The following is a 21052-nucleotide window of genomic DNA, read 5'->3' as shown; positions in this document are numbered from 1 at the left end:
TTGCTTACAAGTTACAACCAATTAATATAATTATCGGGGGCAGAGCAAAAAATATAGGAACCCTATTTAATTTTTGACGTTTAGTAAGTTAAGGCCCATTGTCAACCATAAATGATAAAATAAGGACTAATACTTTTATAAAAATTTAATTTTGGTAGGTTTAGAACCCCTAACCAACAATATCCATGTCACCAATTGAGCCCTGTTTTCTGGCGGCCCTAGACGATCGGGGACCATGAATAGGCTTAAAACCGCCCCTGACAATTGCTATGTCCAAGGGCCGCAAAATAGTAAACTAGTTTATACCAAATAATATTTTCCAGAGCCAATGATGAACTTTAAATAGAAAGTTGAAGTGAACAACGTTTGATCACGAGTCGAGTCAAGACTCGAGAGACCTTTCACAAGGCCCTCTTATAATCGTATGTAAGTAATTAGAAATTCACACTACTTCTATGACATTTACAAACTTTCAAACCAAAGTACGAACCACATTGGAGAAAGTACATCAAAGACTAAAGAAAATTTAAGCGGTTTTCTTATCTAACAATGGATCGGAGACGATCTGAGGCTGAAAATCTGGTGTGACATAACGTGCGAGCATCTCTGCATAGAGTTCATACCTTGCCGTCATTCTGAATCCCCACTTATCTTTGAGCTGTCTACAGAGGTTCAAATCCATGTCTGCAACCATTAAACCATCTCTGTAACGAGAGAGGGACGGAGTACAAGAAGCATCTGGTGCAGAAAAATGACTGGAACCATAGAAGTGACCAAAATCATTATGCTGTGGCTTTCCATCTCCAGAGGTGAATGCATTAGGGAAGCTTTCGGTTCCAACACGATTTATTGAGCCAACATAATAGCTATTTGCTATTGCAGCATTACGTGCCTGCCACACAGTTCATTAAAATTTAATACATCTCAAAAGATACAAGGGAAAAATATGCTGTATAGCTACTATTGGCAAGCCGAAACATGGTCATACAATATGTTCTAGGATAAGAGAAATCAAAGATTGTTTCTCCTTTCGTTTCATAAGATAGTTGTGTGGACGTGTCAGACTCATGTGTCTATGTGTTCACGTGATGAGAAGTTCCCATGATTTTACTTCAAAACAAAGTTTAAGTGCTCATAACCAGTAACCATGTTTAGAGGTGTACGTTCGGGTGATCGGGTGAGTTTCAGATATGATATCTTGGGTTTGGTTAGTATTGGTTTTTAAGTGTTTGTAAATATCTTGACGATTAGATTTTTTTTTATATGCGGGTTATTTCGGGTTGTATCATACTCAATTTCGATTAACTGGATCAATTTTGGACATCTCTAACCTAGTTGAAACGTCTGGGATCCAAAATGGGTAGTTGAAGGATGAGCTGAAATGAATAGTTTGAGGCATATTACTCATATAGTAGTGGATTTGAGATTCGAATACTTATCTAATTATTAGCCTAAGTCATGATAACAAGCAGTATCAAAGACAACAAATCTCAACCAGAAAGTAACCATAGGGCAAGAGAAAGGAGGTACAGTGTAACAGGCTCAATTTCTTGATCTTAATCTTCCGATTAATTATTCCAAAATTTCTTTTCGAATTCCTAATCCTTTGGTTATCTAATTCAAATCACCTTTAATTCCTAAACCTTATTCCGATTTTTGTAATTTCTTCCAAATATTAAACTTAAATATATATATATTCTTAAATTTCTTTATAAGCACTAAAATAATATTTTATTATTTTATACTACGAAAAGTAAAATTTTAATATTATATTTACGGTTTTATTAAAACGTTACGTGTAAATTTCGTTTTCTTAAACTAACTTTACTACTTATCATTTTAACTTTACAACTTTAATTTAATTATTTTATACCTAAAAATTAACTATATTTTTCTTATTAACTTTAAGTATAGTTTTAACTAAAATTTTCTAAGTAAACTATCATAATCAAACCTTAATCATACTTTCCCATTAATCTAAAACATTTCACTAGTATAAACTAGAAAAAAAAATTTGATGAACCAAAATCCTTTTTATATCAATCCATAATGTTCATCACTTACACAAGCTATCATCATTTCCTTACACAAGTTAACCTTCTTCTACACTCCAAACTCTTACACATCCACTTACACACTCCAACTCTTACACATCCACTTACACACTCCAACTCTTACACATTCACTTACACACTCTAAATCACTTACACAAGTTAACCTTCTTTTTCATACAATCTTATGAACTAAAACGTTGCCCAAAACCCATTATAAATACCCCTCCTTAGCCATGAGATCACTTGCACCCCCATCATCAAATCTTTCTACCATTCTTTCTTATATCTTCACTTCATTAACATCTTACTAACTTTATACCCTTTTTATTTGTTGAAGAATCAAATGAAGATGGAGCTTGATCTTATCACTTCTTAAGCCAATAATCATCAACTTTTGAAAAGTCAAGTATTATCTTTTGGAGCTTGGATATCATTTTCTTTTGGGTAATTGAAGATCTACTTCTTTGAAGCTTGGAACCTTGAAGACTTTCTCTTTTGGAGCTTATTTCCTTAAGTTCTTATTTTCCTATTATTATTCTCTTATTTGGTTTAGCACCACCTTCGGAGGAAAATGGTACACATTTTCTTAACTCTCTCGTTATGTGATATTTATTTATGGTTACTCGATAATATAAAAGCATGATCAACATGATTTTATTTTAGTCATTTAAACTTTATATGGTAATATTAAAGTCATATCCAGTTTAGTGATATTTTCGTCAAAACAATAATACTTTTAGGACACTCGAAAAAAAAAAGTCATATATATGGAAATTTTTGATTAATATGATAATATATATATATATATATATATATATATATATATATGAATTTTATTAGTTAAATAAACTTATGTGTTTAAAATGATTCCATATCATCTTGGTATTTTGATAAATTTTTAATCGGTTTATTGGTAAAATAGTCAAACAAATTTGTTAAAATGCTTAGCATTGTTTTTCTTGAAAACTCATTTCATATAGATTTTGGACCCTTAATAACTTGTCGGATTATGTTATTTTTATAGTGATGATAGATCTGTTTTACTATTTTACTGGTTATTTGATAAAATATGTTATTAAGTACTTAGAAATATTACCCTTGACTGTTATGATTATTTATGACACAATAATGACTTAGTTTAGCCTCAGGAATCTTAGTATAGCTACGAAAATTTGTTATTTAATTAATATTAATTTATTAGATACTAGTAATTTGTTTCTATTAAAAGGGTAGAATTGTCAAAAATTTGACTAGTGGAAGTTTGACTTATAAGAATGTAAACTATTTCGGTTTAGAGTCTTGTTTGATATTGCATGATATTGATTGTATGACTCTGATAGTAAGGTAACGTCGAACCATGGACCGGCATGTAAAATCCCGGCGTCCGTGTTAGCCGGCACGTAAAATGCGGTGTCAGACAGGGGGTCCGAGAAAAACTCATCCTGTGAAGTCTCGAGCATAACAGTATTGAGAGGAGTGACGACTCCCACTACAGTTAGGGTTTAGGACTATGGTCCTCACCTAACCAGACCCTTACATATATCAGTTGTCATTATTGTTGTGATCTTGTGATGTGTTATGATGGTAAAGCTATGAGGCTTAATTGAACTTGATTAAATAAGCATTAAGGTTACCAAGTATTTAGTAGCAGTAATGAACTTCTGCAAGTATTGAGAATGTAACTTAATGGCTTAGTAAAGGTCAATAATGAGTAATAACCTTCTATATTGTGCTTGATGATTATTTTGTAAGCATGATTTAACTATCGCATCATAAGCTTGTTGAGGAAATTGTACTCGGCTTTATCGCTGACCGATTTAATCGGCTGTCATCCGTATTATGGATGGCAGTATTTTGCAGGAAAAAAAATTAGCTCAGGTTTCGATCCAGGCCGCAACTTTAATTATTCTATCGAGGACTTAGCTTCAATGATTTTACTTGATGACTATATTGTACTTATGTTTTTTTTTATCGTATTTAAGTAAACCTTATTTTATATTTTCTCAGTTGTAAGATTTTTTTTTTTACTTATGTTTTGAACGATTTTTAGTTCAAATGGTTTTTAGCAGTTCGGCGTTTTACACTTCCGCATTATTTATCTTAAGTATAATTATTAATGTTAATTATGTATCGAGAGTGCCGCTCCTGCTACACGTGGTATCAGAGCTAAAGTTACTCGAATCTTGGAATTTTAGTTCCATGTGAAAGGCTCGATAGCCGACTAAAAAAAAATGAAAAAAAAAATTCAAATGAATTTATTTTCAAAACAAGTCTTCCTAAAATTTCTATTTATTTTCTATGTGCTTATGTGATTATGTGTAAAATTACGTGCCAGATTAATTAAGTTAATGTGAAAGTTAGTCACATGTTTAAAATTTTTTTTAAGAAATGGCGTAACTTCATCCGATCACGAAGCTAGAGTTCGAGAGCTAGAAGCACAACTAGCTCGGATGGAAAGGACAAATGAGCGACTGATCACCCTCATGGAGAATCAGGCTCAAGAGGCCAATGACGACGGGAAATACTTTAAGAATATGGCATATATTCGACCGCCGCAATACGACGGAGAAGCTGATCCGGTTCGCTTCGAGAATTGGCTCGCAGAGATGGAGAAACTTTTAGAGGTCATTAATTGTCCAGCGCACCTAAAAGTAAAGCTGGCTTCCTTCTACCTATCTGGTCCAGCAGAGTTATGGTGGCGTTCTGTCAAGGCCACTATGACTGATACCTTTTGGGATGACTTTCTTATGACTCTTCGTCAACAATTCTATCCGCCATCACTCCAACGGAAAAAGAAGAATGAGTTCTTACATCTTCGTTATGGTCTTATGACCGTGATTGAATACAGTTGTAAGTTCAATGAGCTGTCTCGATTTGCTTCTGACATTGTAAGCAAAGAAAGTGTTCGTGCATCCCGCTTCTTCGAGGGTCTTAATCTTAAGATCCAAAAGGGGATTGGGAAGTATTCTGACTTTCGAGATCTCTACGACCAAGTGCTTGAGTATGAAAGGATCCTTGACAAGGAGGACAACACCAACAAAAGAAAATTTGGTGGAGGCAACAACAACACAGGAACAAGAGGCCAACCAATTGGGATCGCAAGCCGTTCCAAACAACAACTTCAACAAGAGTCACAGTTTGGAAGTGTCGCTTATGTGGTAAGGATCACCGAGGTCGTTCATGCACTGGGAAGATCATCTGCTTCAAATGCAAAAAAGAGGGTCATGTTTCCACTAACTGCCGAGAAGGGATCCAGTTGGGAGCTAGTAGTACTGGTAATTATGGAGCTCCTAGTTCTTCAGGAAATGTTCAGAGTATTGCAGCTAGGAGGACTGCCGGTTTGCACGCTATTAGCAACCATGTAGACAATCTTCATCAGGCATTTGAGGGTAAGGTCATTTCTGGTCACTTTGTCGTAGGAGACTCTTTGGCTCATATTCTTTTTGATTCAGAAGCTGATCGATCTTTTATCTCTTCTTCTTTCCTTCATAAATCCTCTATCTCTCTTGAACCTCAAAAATTTAATTTCCAAATTCTATTACCTGACGGTTCACCATTCCTATGTGACCGTATCTTTCCTAATTTCCCTTTTAAGATTTCGGACAACCATCTACCTGCCGATTTAATAGTGTTTGAGTTAGGTACATATGATATTATTTTGGGGATGGACTGGTTGGGACGTCATCATGCGGAGATTTTGTGTAAAGAGAAGATCGTTCGGGTTAAGGCTCCAAGTGGAGAATGTTTGATTAGGAAGAATTCTGTGTTTCCCATTCAGACCATTTCTATAATTCAAGCCATTGAGATGATTAAACATGGAGATAAGGGATATTTGTGTTTTATTGCTAGTAGTGAGGAGAAAATCAAGTTAAGTCTTGAGGAAACCCCAATTGTTTGTGATTACCCTGATGTTTTCCGTGAGGATCTACCTGGTTTACCTCCAAGGAGAGAGGTTGACTTTCATATAAATCTAATTCCTGATGCTACCCCTATCTCTAGGACTCCGTACCGTTTTGCTCCAGCTGAGTTAGCCGAATTGAAAAAGCAATTAGATGAGTTATTGGAGAAAGGTTTTATCCGAGCTAGTGTGTCACCCTGGAGAGCCCCTGTTCTGTTTGTGAAGAAGAAGGATGGAACGATGAGATTGTGTATTGATTATAGGGAGATTAATAAGATCACCATTAAGAACTGTTACCCTTTGCCCAGGATAGATGATTTGTTTGATCAGATAAGAGGCGCTCAGGTGTTCTCGAAGATTGATTTAAGGTCTGGATATCATCAATTGAGGATAGCCAAGGAGGATGTTTCTAAAACAGCATTTCGGACCCGATATGGACATTATGAGTTTTTAGTGATGCCATTTGGGTTAACAAATGCACTTGCAGCATTTATGGATTTGATGCAGAGGTATCTTCGTCCTTATTTGGATAAATTCGTGGTTGTTTTTATCGATGATATTTTGGTATATTCAAGGAGTAGGGAAGAACATGAAGAACACTTGAGAATGATTCTAGAGCTTTTGAGAAAAGAGAAATTGTATGGGAAGTTTAGTAAGTGTGAGTTTTGGCTTGAGGAAATTTCTTTTCTAGGTCATATGGTGTCTAAGGGTGGAATTTCTGTAGATCCTGAGAAGATTAAAGCAATAACGGACTGGCCGATCCCTAGAAATGTGACTGAAGTTCGGAGCTTTTTAGGATTAGCTGGGTACTATAAAAAATATGTTGAAAACTTTTCTAAGGTTGCTCGTCCCATGTTTAAGCTGTTGAAGAAAGGGATACGATTTCAGTGGAATGAGAGGCACACAATTGCTTTCGAGGAATTAAAGAAAAGACTTACTACCGCCCCTGTTTTAGCAATGCCTGATTGTAGCAAGCCATTCGAGGTCTATTGTGATGCTTCATTCGAAGGTTTAGGTTGTGTACTTATGCAAGAAGGAAAGGTCATAGCTTATGCATCGAGGCAGTTAAGGCCACATGAGGTGAATTACCCCATGCATGACATTGAACTTGCTGCAGTGATCTTTGCTTTGAAGTTGTGGAGACATTATTTGTATGGGTTACCGTGTAAGATCTACACTGATCATCAAAATTTGAGGTATGTCTTCAACCAAAAAGAATTGAACATGCGCCAAAGACGGTGGCTTGAGGTTATTTAGGATTATGATCTTGAAATTGTGTACCACCCTGAAAAAGCGAATAAGGTAGCTGATGCCTTGAGTAGGAGACCGAGAGTGTCTGTGAATGCCATAATGTCTGTACCATGGGAGTTGTATCGTGAGATGCAGAGTTTGGGATTAGAGATTTGTAGTCGACACGAGGTTGGTCAGTATTTGGGAGCAATGACTATACAACCCACTTTGTTTGATCGTATAATTGAGGCACAACTTGAGGATCCAGAGATTGTTGAGTTGATCCATAGAGTTGAGAAAAATGAGACTGATGCTTTTGAGTTAGGAGAAAGAGGAGAGTTGAGGATGAACGGTAGATTGTGTGTTCCAAATCAATTTGAATTGAAGAATGAGATTCTGAAGGAAGGTCATCAAAGTTTATTTCATTTGCATCCAGGTCGAGATAAGATGATTGAGGAGATAAGAGAGATATTTTGGTGGAAAGGTCTAAGGAAAGATGTCTCTGATTTTGTGTCTAAGTGCCTAGTCTGCCAGAGGGTAAAGTTTGAGAGACAAAAGAGTTCAGGGTTGCTTCAACCGTTGCCTGTCCCAGATTGAAAATGGGACTCGATTTCTATGGACTTTGTGGTAGGGCTGCCAAGGACCCAGCGAGGGAATGATGTTATTTGGGTCATTGTTGATAGATTGACCAAGGTCGCTAGATTTGTGCCAATGAAGAATACTTGGGGGGCCAAGCAATTAGCATATGCCTATGTCCGAGAGATTGTCAGACTTCATGGTGTTCCGAGGACTATTGTTTCGGATAGGGATCCGAAGTTTTTATCGAGGTTTTGGGAAAAGTTGCAGGAAGCTTTTGGGAGTAAGTTGTGCTTGAGTACTGCTTTTCATCCTGCGACTGATGGTCAAACTGAGAGAACTATTCAGACTTTAGAGGATCTTTTGAGATGTTGTGTGTTGGACTTTGAGGGTTCTTGGGAAGATAAATTACCGATGGTGGAGTTCGCCTACAACAACAGTTTCCAATCTAGTATTAGGATGGCACCGTATGAAGCTCTTTATGGAAGGAAGTGTCGAGTACCTTTGTGTTGGGATTTGATGGATAGGACCATTCCCGAAGGTCCAGATGTGATTCAGGAATCCATTGATGCTTTGAAGATTGTTCAACAGAACATGAGAGCAGCACAGAGCCGACAAAAGAGTTATCCTGATAATCGTCGAAAGATGTTGCAATTTAAGGTTGGCGACAAGGTTTTCCTAAAGGTTTCACCTACAAGGGGTGTCCAGCGTTTTGGAGTTCGAGGAAAGTTGAGTCCAAAATTTATTGGACCTTTTGAGATCCTAAGGAGAGTCGGGGAAGTTTCTTATGAGTTGGCTTTACCTCCAAGTTTAGCAAAAGTTCATAATGTGTTCCATGTTTCACAGTTGAGGAAGTATGTTCATGATCCGTCTCATGTTCTAGCTCACGAGCCGCTTTTGATTGAGGAGTCTCTGGTGTATGAGGAACGACCAATCAGGATCTTAGATACCCGAGTAAAAGAGTTGAGAAATTCGAGGATTCCATTGGTCAAGGTTTTGTGGTCAAACCACGGGGTTGAAGAGGCAACTTGGGAAAAAGAGGTCGACATGAGAGAGCGTTATCCTAACCTTTTTGGTAAGTCCTAGTTTCGGGACGAAACTATCTAAAGGGGGAAAGAGTTGTAACAGGCTCAATTTCTTGATCTTAATCTTCCGATTAATTATTCCAAAATTTCTTTTCGAATTCCTAATCCTTTGGTTATCTAATTCAAATCACCTTTAATTCCTAAACCTTATTCCGATTTTTGTAATTTCTTCCAAATATTAAACTTAAATATATATATATTCTTAAATTTCTTTATAAGCACTAAAATAATATTTTATTATTTTATACTACGAAAAGTAAAATTTTAATATTATATTTACGGTTTTATTAAAACGTTACGTTTAAATTTCGTTTTCTTAAACTAACTTTACTACTTATCATTTTAACTTTACAACTTTAATTTAATTATTTTATACCTAAAAATTAACTATATTTTTCTTATTAACTTTAAGTATAGTTTTAACTAAAATTTTCTAAGTAAACTATCATAATCAAACCTTAATCATACTTTCCCATTAATCTAAAACATTTCACTAGTATAAACTAGAAAAAAAAATTTGATGAACCAAAATCCTTTTTATATCAATCCATAATGTTCATCACTTACACAAGCTATCATCATTTCCTTACACAAGTTAACCTTCTTCTACACTCCAAACTCTTACACATCCACTTACACACTCCAACTCTTACACATCCACTTACACACTCCAACTCTTACACATTCACTTACACACTCTAAATCACTTACACAAGTTAACCTTCTTTTTCATACAATCTTATGAACTAAAACGTTGCCCAAAACCCATTATAAATACCCCTCCTTAGCCATGAGATCACTTGCACCCCCATCATCAAATCTTTCTACCATTCTTTCTTATATCTTCACTTCATTAACATCTTACTAACTTTATACCCTTTTTATTTGTTGAAGAATCAAATGAAGATGGAGCTTGATCTTATCACTTCTTAAGCCAATAATCATCAACTTTTGAAAAGTCAAGTATTATCTTTTGGAGCTTGGATATCATTTTCTTTTGGGTAATTGAAGATCTACTTCTTTGAAGCTTGGAACCTTGAAGACTTTCTCTTTTGGAGCTTATTTCCTTAAGTTCTTATTTTCCTATTATTATTCTCTTATTTGGTTTAGCACCACCTTCGGAGGAAAATGGTACACATTTTCTTAACTCTCTCGTTATGTGATATTTATTTATGGTTACTCGATAATATAAAAGCATGATCAACATGATTTTATTTTAGTCATTTAAACTTTATATGGTAATATTAAAGTCATATCCAGTTTAGTGATATTTTCGTCAAAACAATAATACTTTTAGGACACTCGAAAAAAAAAAGTCATATATATGGAAATTTTTGATTAATATGATAATATATATATATATATATATATATATATATATATATATGAATTTTATTAGTTAAATAAACTTATGTGTTTAAAATGATTCCATATCATCTTGGTATTTTGATAAATTTTTAATCGGTTTATTGGTAAAATAGTCAAACAAATTTGTTAAAATGCTTAGCATTGTTTTTCTTGAAAACTCATTTCATATAGATTTTGGACCCTTAATAACTTGTCGGATTATGTTATTTTTATAGTGATGATAGATCTGTTTTACTATTTTACTGGTTATTTGATAAAATATGTTATTAAGTACTTAGAAATATTACCCTTGACTGTTATGATTATTTATGACACAATAATGACTTAGTTTAGCCTCAGGAATCTTAGTATAGCTACGAAAATTTGTTATTTAATTAATATTAATTTATTAGATACTAGTAATTTGTTTCTATTAAAAGGGTAGAATTGTCAAAAATTTGACTAGTGGAAGTTTGACTTATAAGAATGTAAACTATTTCGGTTTAGAGTCTTGTTTGATATTGCATGATATTGATTGTATGACTCTGATAGTAAGGTAACGTCGAACCATGGACCGGCATGTAAAATCCCGGCGTCCGTGTTAGCCGGCACGTAAAATGCGGTGTCAGACAGGGGGTCCGAGAAAAACTCATCCTGTGAAGTCTCGAGCATAACAGTATTGAGAGGAGTGACGACTCCCACTACAGTTAGGGTTTAGGACTATGGTCCTCACCTAACCAGACCCTTACATATATCAGTTGTCATTATTGTTGTGATCTTGTGATGTGTTATGATGGTAAAGCTATGAGGCTTAATTGAACTTGATTAAATAAGCATTAAGGTTACCAAGTATTTAGTAGCAGTAATGAACTTCTGCAAGTATTGAGAATGTAACTTAATGGCTTAGTAAAGGTCAATAATGAGTAATAACCTTCTATATTGTGCTTGATGATTATTTTGTAAGCATGATTTAACTATCGCATCATAAGCTTGTTGAGGAAATTGTACTCGGCTTTATCGCTGACCGATTTAATCGGCTGTCATCCGTATTATGGATGGCAGTATTTTGCAGGAAAAAAAATTAGCTCAGGTTTCGATCCAGGCCGCAACTTTAATTATTCTATCGAGGACTTAGCTTCAATGATTTTACTTGATGACTATATTGTACTTATGTTTTTTTTTATCGTATTTAAGTAAACCTTATTTTATATTTTCTCAGTTGTAAGATTTTTTTTTTTACTTATGTTTTGAACGATTTTTAGTTCAAATGGTTTTTAGCAGTTCGGCGTTTTACACTTCCGCATTATTTATCTTAAGTATAATTATTAATGTTAATTATGTATCGAGAGTGCCGCTCCTGCTACATACAGTAACCAGAAAAGACTTACGAAAATTTACCTCGATTGGCCACATAGGTTCACTGAGTTCACCGACGGTAGCGGAGGGGTTAAATACAATCTCAGCTCCATTCAAGCCAAAAGCCATCCAATTCAAAGGATGATGCCTTCCATAACAAATATTAACAGCAATTTTTCCAAATGCCGTTTCGAAAACAGGGTGTCCAGTGTTCCCTTCCATATAATACGTGCTCTCATTGAAGTCTCCGACTCTAGGAATATGGTTCTGCCCAACATAAACATGATCATGAATAATCATGCAGGGAGATTTCGGTAACCGGAACTGATAAAACATACAAGTGACTGAATTACCTTTCTGTGCTTTCCAATAATGTTGCCCCGATTTCCAATTATAACAGCGGTGTTCCATATGGTCTCTCCATGTACAACATCCCTCTCTAGTATGGGACTTACAATGACCATGTTATATTTCCTTGCAAGATCTTGCAGAAAATGTGTTGACTCTCCATCGACAGGCTCTGCAAATTCACACCAACTCTTCTCTCTGGTACAAAATGCAAATGGCATAGTCCATGCTTCCTGTATAACATACTTAAGTTACGTACTTTTAATATGTATTATAACAGCCCGTGAAGCTGATGCTGTGCAAAACCCATATAATTTTACCCACCTGTCATCCCTAATCCTATAACTTCAATACCAACTACCATACCAACTCGCACGTTATAAGTATATATACCTGAAGGCATAAAATATTGACTCCTGAAGCACCTGCAGCCTCTATGATGGGCTTCAATTTCCGAAAGATGGCCCTTCTTTGTTCAATAAAAGGTTCTGTTGTGGGGAGGGCGATAGAATTCTGAATAAGACCCACTCGCACAATCCGAGGCTCTCTTAAGGACTCCTTTTGAGCTTGAAAGCAGTATGCCTGTGAAATCATGAATAAGACCCTTGAGACTGCCATTATAGTTTAAAATCTTAAAAATGTTATTGTCCATAAAACTCTTTTATACAAGTATCTTTGTAGAAAGATAACTGATATTTAAGAAAAGGAATAATATATGGTTGACCCTTGAGACTGTCGATAGTCAAACACGTAATTGATTTTGGGATGAAGAGAATACATAGAGAGCCTAGCGGCGCATGAAAGGAGACTTGACGATGTACTAACATTACTATGACTCCAGACCCAATAACACATAGGATACTTTACCAGTTGTAGGCTTAAGTTAACTAGTTGAACCAACCTGGAAAATGACTAGAACTATCTAGAGTCACATAGGAGTTTGAGTAGTATCGTGCTAATAATATGAAGGTTAACAATACCATATAAAGTACCACTTCATGAAAAATAATTGAATTCCGCTCATCTTAATGGTTTCTCTACCCATAATACTCCGACAAGTCGAAAGTCCCAAATAAGCATATACTACCAGTTTTTGTGATCACTCAAATTATCCTTACAAACCAAACCCTTCCCCGGTAGGGGCTCAACTAGTGGTTACAACTCTTATAGGCACAAAATCGCTACTTATTTTAAACCATAACAAAGCTAAAAAAATTCAATTTTTCGGGAAAATAGCATAGGACTTCAATGTCATGCAAGTATGAGTACGAAATATTCTCTAATTAATAGAGCCTATATTTTCTTGACCAAAGAATTCCTAGGGTTTTCATGCTCAGGAGAATCTAGGCCCGAGTAAGCCATGACCCGGATTATTTAATTAAAAATACTATTAACATGGAATTGTATAAGATAGTATATAGCAATGTTTTTTTTTTTTTTTTTGAATACCAATGCTACAAATTCAACAATTTGATTACAAAACACGGGTGACAAAATACACCAGCCATAGGCCCAGAAAGTCAAACCTGAAGATCAAAATCATGATCAGAGGACAAACTGGTAGCAACTGTAGGAAGTGCTAATGCATCAAGTGATCTTTCACAATTCATCCCCAGAAGCATTCTGCTGACTTCCTGTAAATCCGTGACACTTGAACATTAAAGCTGCTTGTGATTCCTTTCATTAAGAGCCTCGGATATTAATTTACATTAGTTATTATTAATTTTAAGTTCTTGATCAATTTAGGTTATCAGTAGCGAGGCACACTGAGGCGCAAAGCACGGGGTGAAGGTGCAAGCTTTTTGTAGGCGAGACACACTTTTACGCTAAAAAGCTTAAAAATCAATCTTAAAACATATACTTCTATAATACATAAAACAACATGACATTTATATTGTAATAGCAACAAGCTTGAAAACATTCATTATCATTGCGTTATATACTACTTTAGCACAAAATCATTGAATACCCATCCCAATGAGGTGGCGTACAGATCGCACAAGGAGCGAAACGCATTGAGGCGCATCAAGGCGCACACCTCTTGTACTTGACTTTGCCTCACCTAGCTGAGGCATTTTCATTCGAGCCCGATCAAGATGAAACCAAGATGCAAAAGCGAGGCGTGCTTTTTAAACTAAACTTGCTCTTTGCCCCGTCTTGCTATTTGTTTATCATTCATGAACCAAGTGTCTCACAGACAACAACCTTTATCTCTTTTGATACGGATATGGCCTATCATGTGACCCTCTTTCAAACCTTCATCACAGCTTCTATAAGCAACATATATCGGGTATGATGATAAATATTACTTTTAAGTGAGTTTAATTGGAGTACTTGGCCTCAAAAGTGAGTTTACAATAGCAATTGAACACAAAACACTATGAATGAATCAATAATATTCAATGAAACCCAATTGTATGTATCAATAGCAAATCAACAACTAATGTCTAATGATCTAATTTCTTCATCTTCTTAAAGCTTTTGTTCAATACACAAATTCATGATTTTCTCTTCACTAATGCTACAAAATTTAGTAACAATCACCCCACCACTAAAGGTGAAATTGTTTTCGGAATCATAAATTCAACAGCAATATAAATTAATTAATACCAAGAATTCAACAAGCATATAAATAGAGAGCAGAAAAATAACCTGGAAAACATTGGGAGAAAGAGAGGATTGAAGTAGGCTATGAAGTGATTCAAACCCACAAATCGAACCATTAGAAGTGGAAGAAACATCCTTTGTTGAGTTTTCTTGTTTGTCTTCTATCTTTCCATTCTCAGTTTTACCCATCTCCGCCATTTTCTTCTTTTTTTCCCTCTTTTTGTGATCCTTGAATGGGAAGGGAGATTAAGATGAGAGTGACATGAGATGATTAGATGAATTATGACGCTTTTTAGGAGTATTTTATTGAATCATTATTGGAATCTTTTAGTTGTTGAGATTGTTTTTCATGACTTTTTGGCATTTTTTCATGTTTGAGGTTGTTTTCTTTGCTAAGGTATTGTTTTGGTTCATCAATTGGTTGCTTATGAAAGTTATGAATTTGATTTTTCCCTAAATCTCATCTTTTTTTTTTTTTTTTTTAGAATGTAAGTTATTTTTTTACTAGCTAATAAAAATACTACTCTTTAATTATTTTCGTTTATATCTCTAATCTACAACATTTAAAAAATTTATTATTATTTTTTTTTATTTTCATTTACATATTTTTCTCCATTGATTTAATTTTTTTATCTCTATCACGTTTTAAATTTTTATATTATTCATAGATATTGCAATCTAATAAATACTGAAAAATAATTGCAAGAAAAAAATTGCTTCAGAAATGTTTTTTATGTTGCAATGTTAGTTGGTAATTTGAGGGTGGAATTGAACATTTAAGGGTTATACACTTACAACAATGGTGTTTTATAACCATCAAAAGCACAAATCTATACTTTGAACAAAAAAAAACCATCCATCTCATTCATGGCTAAACAAAATCATGGAATGGACTTTTATGACAAAGAATCATCTTTATCAACAAACTATAGTGAGTAATAATTGCAAATATACAGTGGTTATCTCCCTGAGATAAATAAATAATGTTAAACATAATTAAATACTCTCTACATATCTTTAATTTTCCAACAATATCAGGAATCTTTGAAGGTATGCAAGATGATAGACTGTATAAAGCCCCCTCTTTCTTCCATATATAAAAAAGTTAATCAAAAAAAATATATTAAATTTATTAATAAAATAAATATATTTATTATAAATAAGATACAAAATAAAAGTTTTACACGGGGCCTTAATTTTTTCAAGACGGCTTTGAACAATAATGCAATGTTTTATTAGTTAGTAGGTCAGTGGGAGAATAATACTTCATAAAAAGAACAAAAATAAGAAGAAATAAGTAGAAGAAAAAAAATTTAAGTTTTGAATGAGATCTAAAGTAATTGCTCCTAAAAATAAAAATGTATAAAGAGAACTGATGAACACAACCTCCATCAAGGGTTGAAAGTTAAAAGACTAACCAAATGAAAAAGTTACTACTAATTCAACTTATGAATGATAGAGTTAGTTGCACTCAACTTTATGATGAACTCTACTTTGACAAAGGAAGACTATTCATGGCGACTGCAATCTCTGCAACAAATGGATCTCTCGTTTGAGACAAAATTCGATTCAAAATATTTTTCTTCGAACCAAATATGATGTAATGGGAATTTGCTTTACCGGCAAAACTAGCGCCTAAATAACTTCAAATGTACTCCCTTTGTTTCAAAAGTATGGGCAAGAACATATAGATGATAACACTAGTAGACATTCTAGCTATAGAAACAAAGTAGTTTTCGATGAGTTTCAACTCAAAGATCGGAAATCGTCTTGATGTGAAGACCAAAGATAGGAGAACAATCAAAATGTGAACGATCAAGAAAATCCTAATTCATAGGCTTTGAGAGAGCACATGAGAGGTTGAGGTAGAGCACATCATTTCTGATTTTTCTTTAATTTTGTCGATTTCTCGGTTCGCAACTTCACTCTAGCAGCCCCGGTTGCTTTCACAGCTTGAGAATCTTTAGGTGTGCACAGTAGAAACTTCTTGTTTGAACCAACCTGCTGGCAGACCTGCGTCAGCATCCTCTTACCTCTCATCCATTTCAGCATTATCTTAAGGTGTGTTTTGCTGTTTAATCCACTGATGCCTGCCTCCTACAACAACATAGTGTTGCCATAAAAATTCAGACAGTTAAGTTACCAAGCAGCAAGTTGAATACATTGATTGAAAATGCAGGATGGGAAATCTGTAGCCAAAGCACCATAGAGCACTGCGGTGTTGGGTTATTCCCTCCCACTTGGAGGAAGAGCCCAATTAGTATTTTTAAGTATGGGCTTTTAATATTACTTATGGGCTAATATATTAATTAAAATAAAAAAGGAAAAAACTATATAAACAAAAAAAAAGGGCAGTTATTTTTGCGTTTTACATATGACATGCAAAACATAAGAAAAAGTAAGATACAGTGAGTGAGGCGGCAGAGAAAGAGAAACGTGCGCGGGAAGTTTTCGTCGACGAAGGCTATTCGTGGTCCGTTTTTTGTCAAATTTTGACACGGTGTTCCTGCCTACCCAACCTACATATTCAACGGTTGGATTGTCGATTTGTGTATTATATAAGTGGGTAATTTGTATTTTGCACTAATTTATCCTAATTGTTATTGTACCACTTTTGAGTGATGTTTTAGGGTTGTTTGGTGTTTGTATTGCCTCTAATATTGTCTAGAGTGGATTTAGGTTGTATCCATTAATTTTATTGGTGATTTAGTGAAAGAGTTTGGTACCACTTACGGTCCCGTGGTTTTTTCCCGCATTGGGTTTCCACGTAAAATATCGTGTGTGTACTTTACTTTTCGCATTTTTACTTTATTGTGCTTGATTGTGGGATTATTATTGTTTGTTTGATTAGATTGGTCATTGTTATTCATCTAACAACACAGAGGGAAAAAGTGTGTTATATATTGTCACTTTTCTCAACATGCGGTACAATACATCCTAAGCCAACATTAATCTTAAGTCAACAATTAAAATTCCTAATTCAAAAAATTTAAATAAAAAAAATATTCCTAATTCGGTACAAGAATTTAACTGAGACTGATCAATAGGAGTGCTCGGATCACCAGTTGCTCGGATCACCAGTACAAGAAACCTTAGTTTCCAAGTATTGCATGTAAGCGGTTAACATCCCATCTTTTGTCTTTTTGGGAACTAACCTTATTCAAAAATGCTTTCATGGATGATGAAATATATCCACATGGGTGATGATTTAACTAAAAAGTGAGTATCTTTGACTCCCTACCATTTTTTTTGTCAATCTTCAACCTTCAAAAAAGTAAATAACCTAAATCTTTGAGGGCAAGGCACATTGTAGAGGGAGAGCTTTGGTAAGACGATGATGAAATTCAAGAAGACACGGAAAGCAAATACGAAGCTAAGAAAATCCACTAGACATAACAGGAAGCCAAATATTTTTCATGTTTCCGTCAAGCCTTGAAAACAAGATAACACAGCCTAAATTCTCTATAGATCTATTATGACTCTTCAATAACTAAAAACTTTTAGGTTTCGGAGTCACAAGCTTAAGACCACACTAAGTAAGATCAACTGAAAATGAATCTTCAAAAAGGTTTTGTTAAATACTGTACTGTTCTAGAAGTTTAAAAAGTCACTGGCAAAGAATCACACCCGTTATAAGTGGATATTCAAAAAGCTAGGGTAGATAACTTAATTAGTTTTCCTAGTGATGATTGATAGGCAGCCCCTGTGAAAGCTAAAAAGTTTCATGAGACATGCACAATGAGGAATCTAATTTTTTGAGCTAAACTACCCATTTTGATTCGTGTTAATCTGACTTCTGACTGAAGAATAAATACACAACAACAATGTCAGTCTTAGTTACAAAAGACAAGATCCAATACACCAACCAAAGTTAGATGCCTGAGATTGTTGACAACAATCCTCATTTTTTCAATCCTGTCCAGTACTATAATGCTAATTGCTATATGGTCATAGACCCATTTCGAGTTTTTTAATTTAAAAAGAAAACAATCACAAAAAAACAAAACTGTCCAAGTTGACAATCTCAAGGAATACATGAGAATTGTAATGGTTCCCCCTTCAACAATAATCACATCTAAAAGAAAACTTCGAAATTCATTCATGATCCAAAATCAGCAAAGTGAAATTTTCAATAAAAAATGTCCAGAAAGTAAAACAATATAACTTCGAAGATATATTTCGTAGTGATCACACAACCTGTTTCCAGGGGATTGTTCTAAATTTGGAAAATTGGGCAGAACTAAACTACAATGCAGAAATATCTCCAGGAACTCTTTGAGTGAAAAGTAAATAAACACAGGCTTAGCTTATAATTAACAGATACGCATAGTAAACATGAAGAGAAGACCAATATAAGTTTTTTAAAGGACAAGAAGACTTGTCTAGCTCTAAAATAGCCCTAAGGCCTATGGATGTCACTGTTACAGTTAAATTGATGGCCCTTCAGCAGTTAAATTATGTTCAAACTACATTTGGAAGATTCACAACAGTCCAACACTAGAAATATTTGATGTATGTCCCTTTTTCGCAATCAGCATATATCCATTTACCAGCTCAAGGTTTTATTATACTGCTTATGGACCTTCCAAATGATCACAAACCTAACAAATCCTTCCAAGTACTACTCTTGGGGATAGAGCCAATGAGTGGCGAATAAGAGGTAGTTCATGAGTTATATAGTATTTTCAGTCCTAAACCAATAATATGTGAACACATTTGTCATAATTTACTTTCTTTCATTTCATGGTTCCTCTGTCTACTCCACTTTGGCAACAAACCCCACAATCCACACCGGTTAAAGACAATTTTTTAGGATTATTAAGTACTAACAACTAAATTGCAATGAAACAAGTAGTGGAAAAGGTAGAATTACATTGATTAGTTGTTTGCGAGAACAAGCCCTAAATGTCATTAATTTCTTCCTCAACCTCAATCTGAATAGTGCCACACTCCATAATCCATACTCCATGCCACTCCATATGTCTTGGTTTGTTGGTTTCTTCCTCAACTCCATACTAAAACTCAATGTAAAGGGTATTCCTGCTTCCATTGCTGAATTTCCTCTTACAAATAAAATCATGTTTATACAGTAATTGGAATCTACCTCTAACAGACCAAGTTCAAAGGAACATTACTCTCAAAATGCTTATTGCTCTTCAATTTGTCATAAGCTTTATCAAAAGTACAAAACAACCAAGAAGTCTAGAAAAGGAAGTACTTATGTTCATAAAAGCCTTCTTATGGTAAACTAATATAGAAGTAGGTCAAAGGCCATTACTAATGCTGAACTTCTTTCCAGGTCAACAATTCGGAAAGTTTGCGATCTCAACAATGACATAGCATGTGGTTTGCTACATGAGCAAGGAATTCATCTCACGTGCCATGAATCACACAAATTCAGCTCAAATTACAATCATAGACTATTCGAGAGGCCATATTCCTGCCTAAAAATTTTCATATACCCTATCAAGAATCAAAAGGTTCTTTATGCATTTAATTTTCATTCGTCCCTTCAAGTTCTCAACATTTTCACTAAATTCCTATTTATTATAAATGTTTCCTCCACTGTCTACGTCTGAAGTGTTTATTACACTCTTTCACTGGTGAGTAGAGCTAGCAATTTAAGTAAATAAATTGCCTTTGTGTCAACTGTCAAGTATGAGGTATTGGTTTCTCTCAATAACTTCATGTTTGTGTCATCTCATGTCATGTCTCTATTGTGTTACTGGTTCAAGTCATACATTATCAGCTGCACTGTTGAGTATTTTTCCCCAGGTCTCACTTCAGTCTTCACACAATTTTTGTATATTCATTCACATTCCACTACCACTAATAAACTAAAACGAAGGGAGAAATAAACAAATATTCATTTGTCTTTTTAAATTTTCTACTTATGCAGATGAAGCGAGAGTTTTTGGATATAGAGAAGCATATTCAATTGCGCCGACGGTATCGTTATATTATTACCCGTTTCTATTATGCAAACTTGAAACTTAACAAGTTTAACAAGATAATCAAATGCATAATGTCTTTCAAAAAATAGGAATTGATCAATAAAAAGACTTAAGAGATTAAACCTGAACGTTAGTCCAAGCAGTACCAATGGTTTGAGGACCGCGATTTTGAATAAGATTGAATAGATCTTGAGCAATGATGGTAGCGTGAGAATACGGAACTTTAGGGCTTATTTTCCGTAAATTCTCAGCTCGTTTTCTGGACATATATCTCACCCAATTCATCATCATTGCACCTCCTTCTCCCCCAATTTTTCCTAACACTCCATTGTTGTTGCTCCATAATCTACTCCACATTTTTCTCTCGCCTAAATTTTCACGATAAAATTAAGATCGATCTGATTCAATTCATCCAATTAGCAAAATAGACGGATTGCGTAGTGTCGGGAACGCTGGTTTCAAATTTATGCAGGTGGTGTTAGAAGCACAATCCGGAGAAAATTAGAGCGAATAAAAGCTAGGGTTTATGACTAACTCATGAGTGTTTTAATTAATCTAATTCATTCTCATTTTAATAATTCATTTTAATAATATTTT

The 21052-nt window shown here is 34.7% G+C and overlaps 2 protein-coding genes across 2 annotated transcripts; both read right to left on the bottom strand.

Annotated features, from left to right (window-relative positions):
• Nucleotides 1-315: 315 nt before the first annotated feature.
• Nucleotides 316-14949, bottom strand: LOC130797346 (beta-ureidopropionase). Its single transcript, XM_057659930.1, has 6 exons — nucleotides 14547-14949; nucleotides 13421-13528; nucleotides 12288-12476; nucleotides 11900-12127; nucleotides 11589-11813; nucleotides 316-892 (listed from the first exon to the last, which is right to left on the bottom strand). Exons 1-6 carry the CDS (start codon nucleotides 14697-14699, stop codon nucleotides 527-529), a joined length of 1269 nt encoding a protein of 422 aa, XP_057515913.1. The 5' UTR covers nucleotides 14700-14949; the 3' UTR covers nucleotides 316-526.
• A 1115-nt stretch (nucleotides 14950-16064) lies between these two features.
• Nucleotides 16065-21015, bottom strand: LOC130797336 (uncharacterized). Its single transcript, XM_057659918.1, has 2 exons — nucleotides 20579-21015; nucleotides 16065-16598 (listed from the first exon to the last, which is right to left on the bottom strand). The coding sequence occupies exons 1-2, from the start codon at nucleotides 20810-20812 to the stop codon at nucleotides 16377-16379; spliced, it is 456 nt and encodes a 151-aa protein (XP_057515901.1). The 5' UTR covers nucleotides 20813-21015; the 3' UTR covers nucleotides 16065-16376.
• Nucleotides 21016-21052: the final 37 nt, after the last annotated feature.

This window comes from Amaranthus tricolor, chromosome 1, assembly GCF_026212465.1.
Source record: "Amaranthus tricolor cultivar Red isolate AtriRed21 chromosome 1, ASM2621246v1, whole genome shotgun sequence".
NCBI lineage: Eukaryota > Viridiplantae > Streptophyta > Magnoliopsida > Caryophyllales > Amaranthaceae > Amaranthus > Amaranthus tricolor.
The sequence above is the reverse complement of the archived record's forward strand: the minus strand, read 5'-3'. Positions and strand labels throughout refer to the sequence as shown.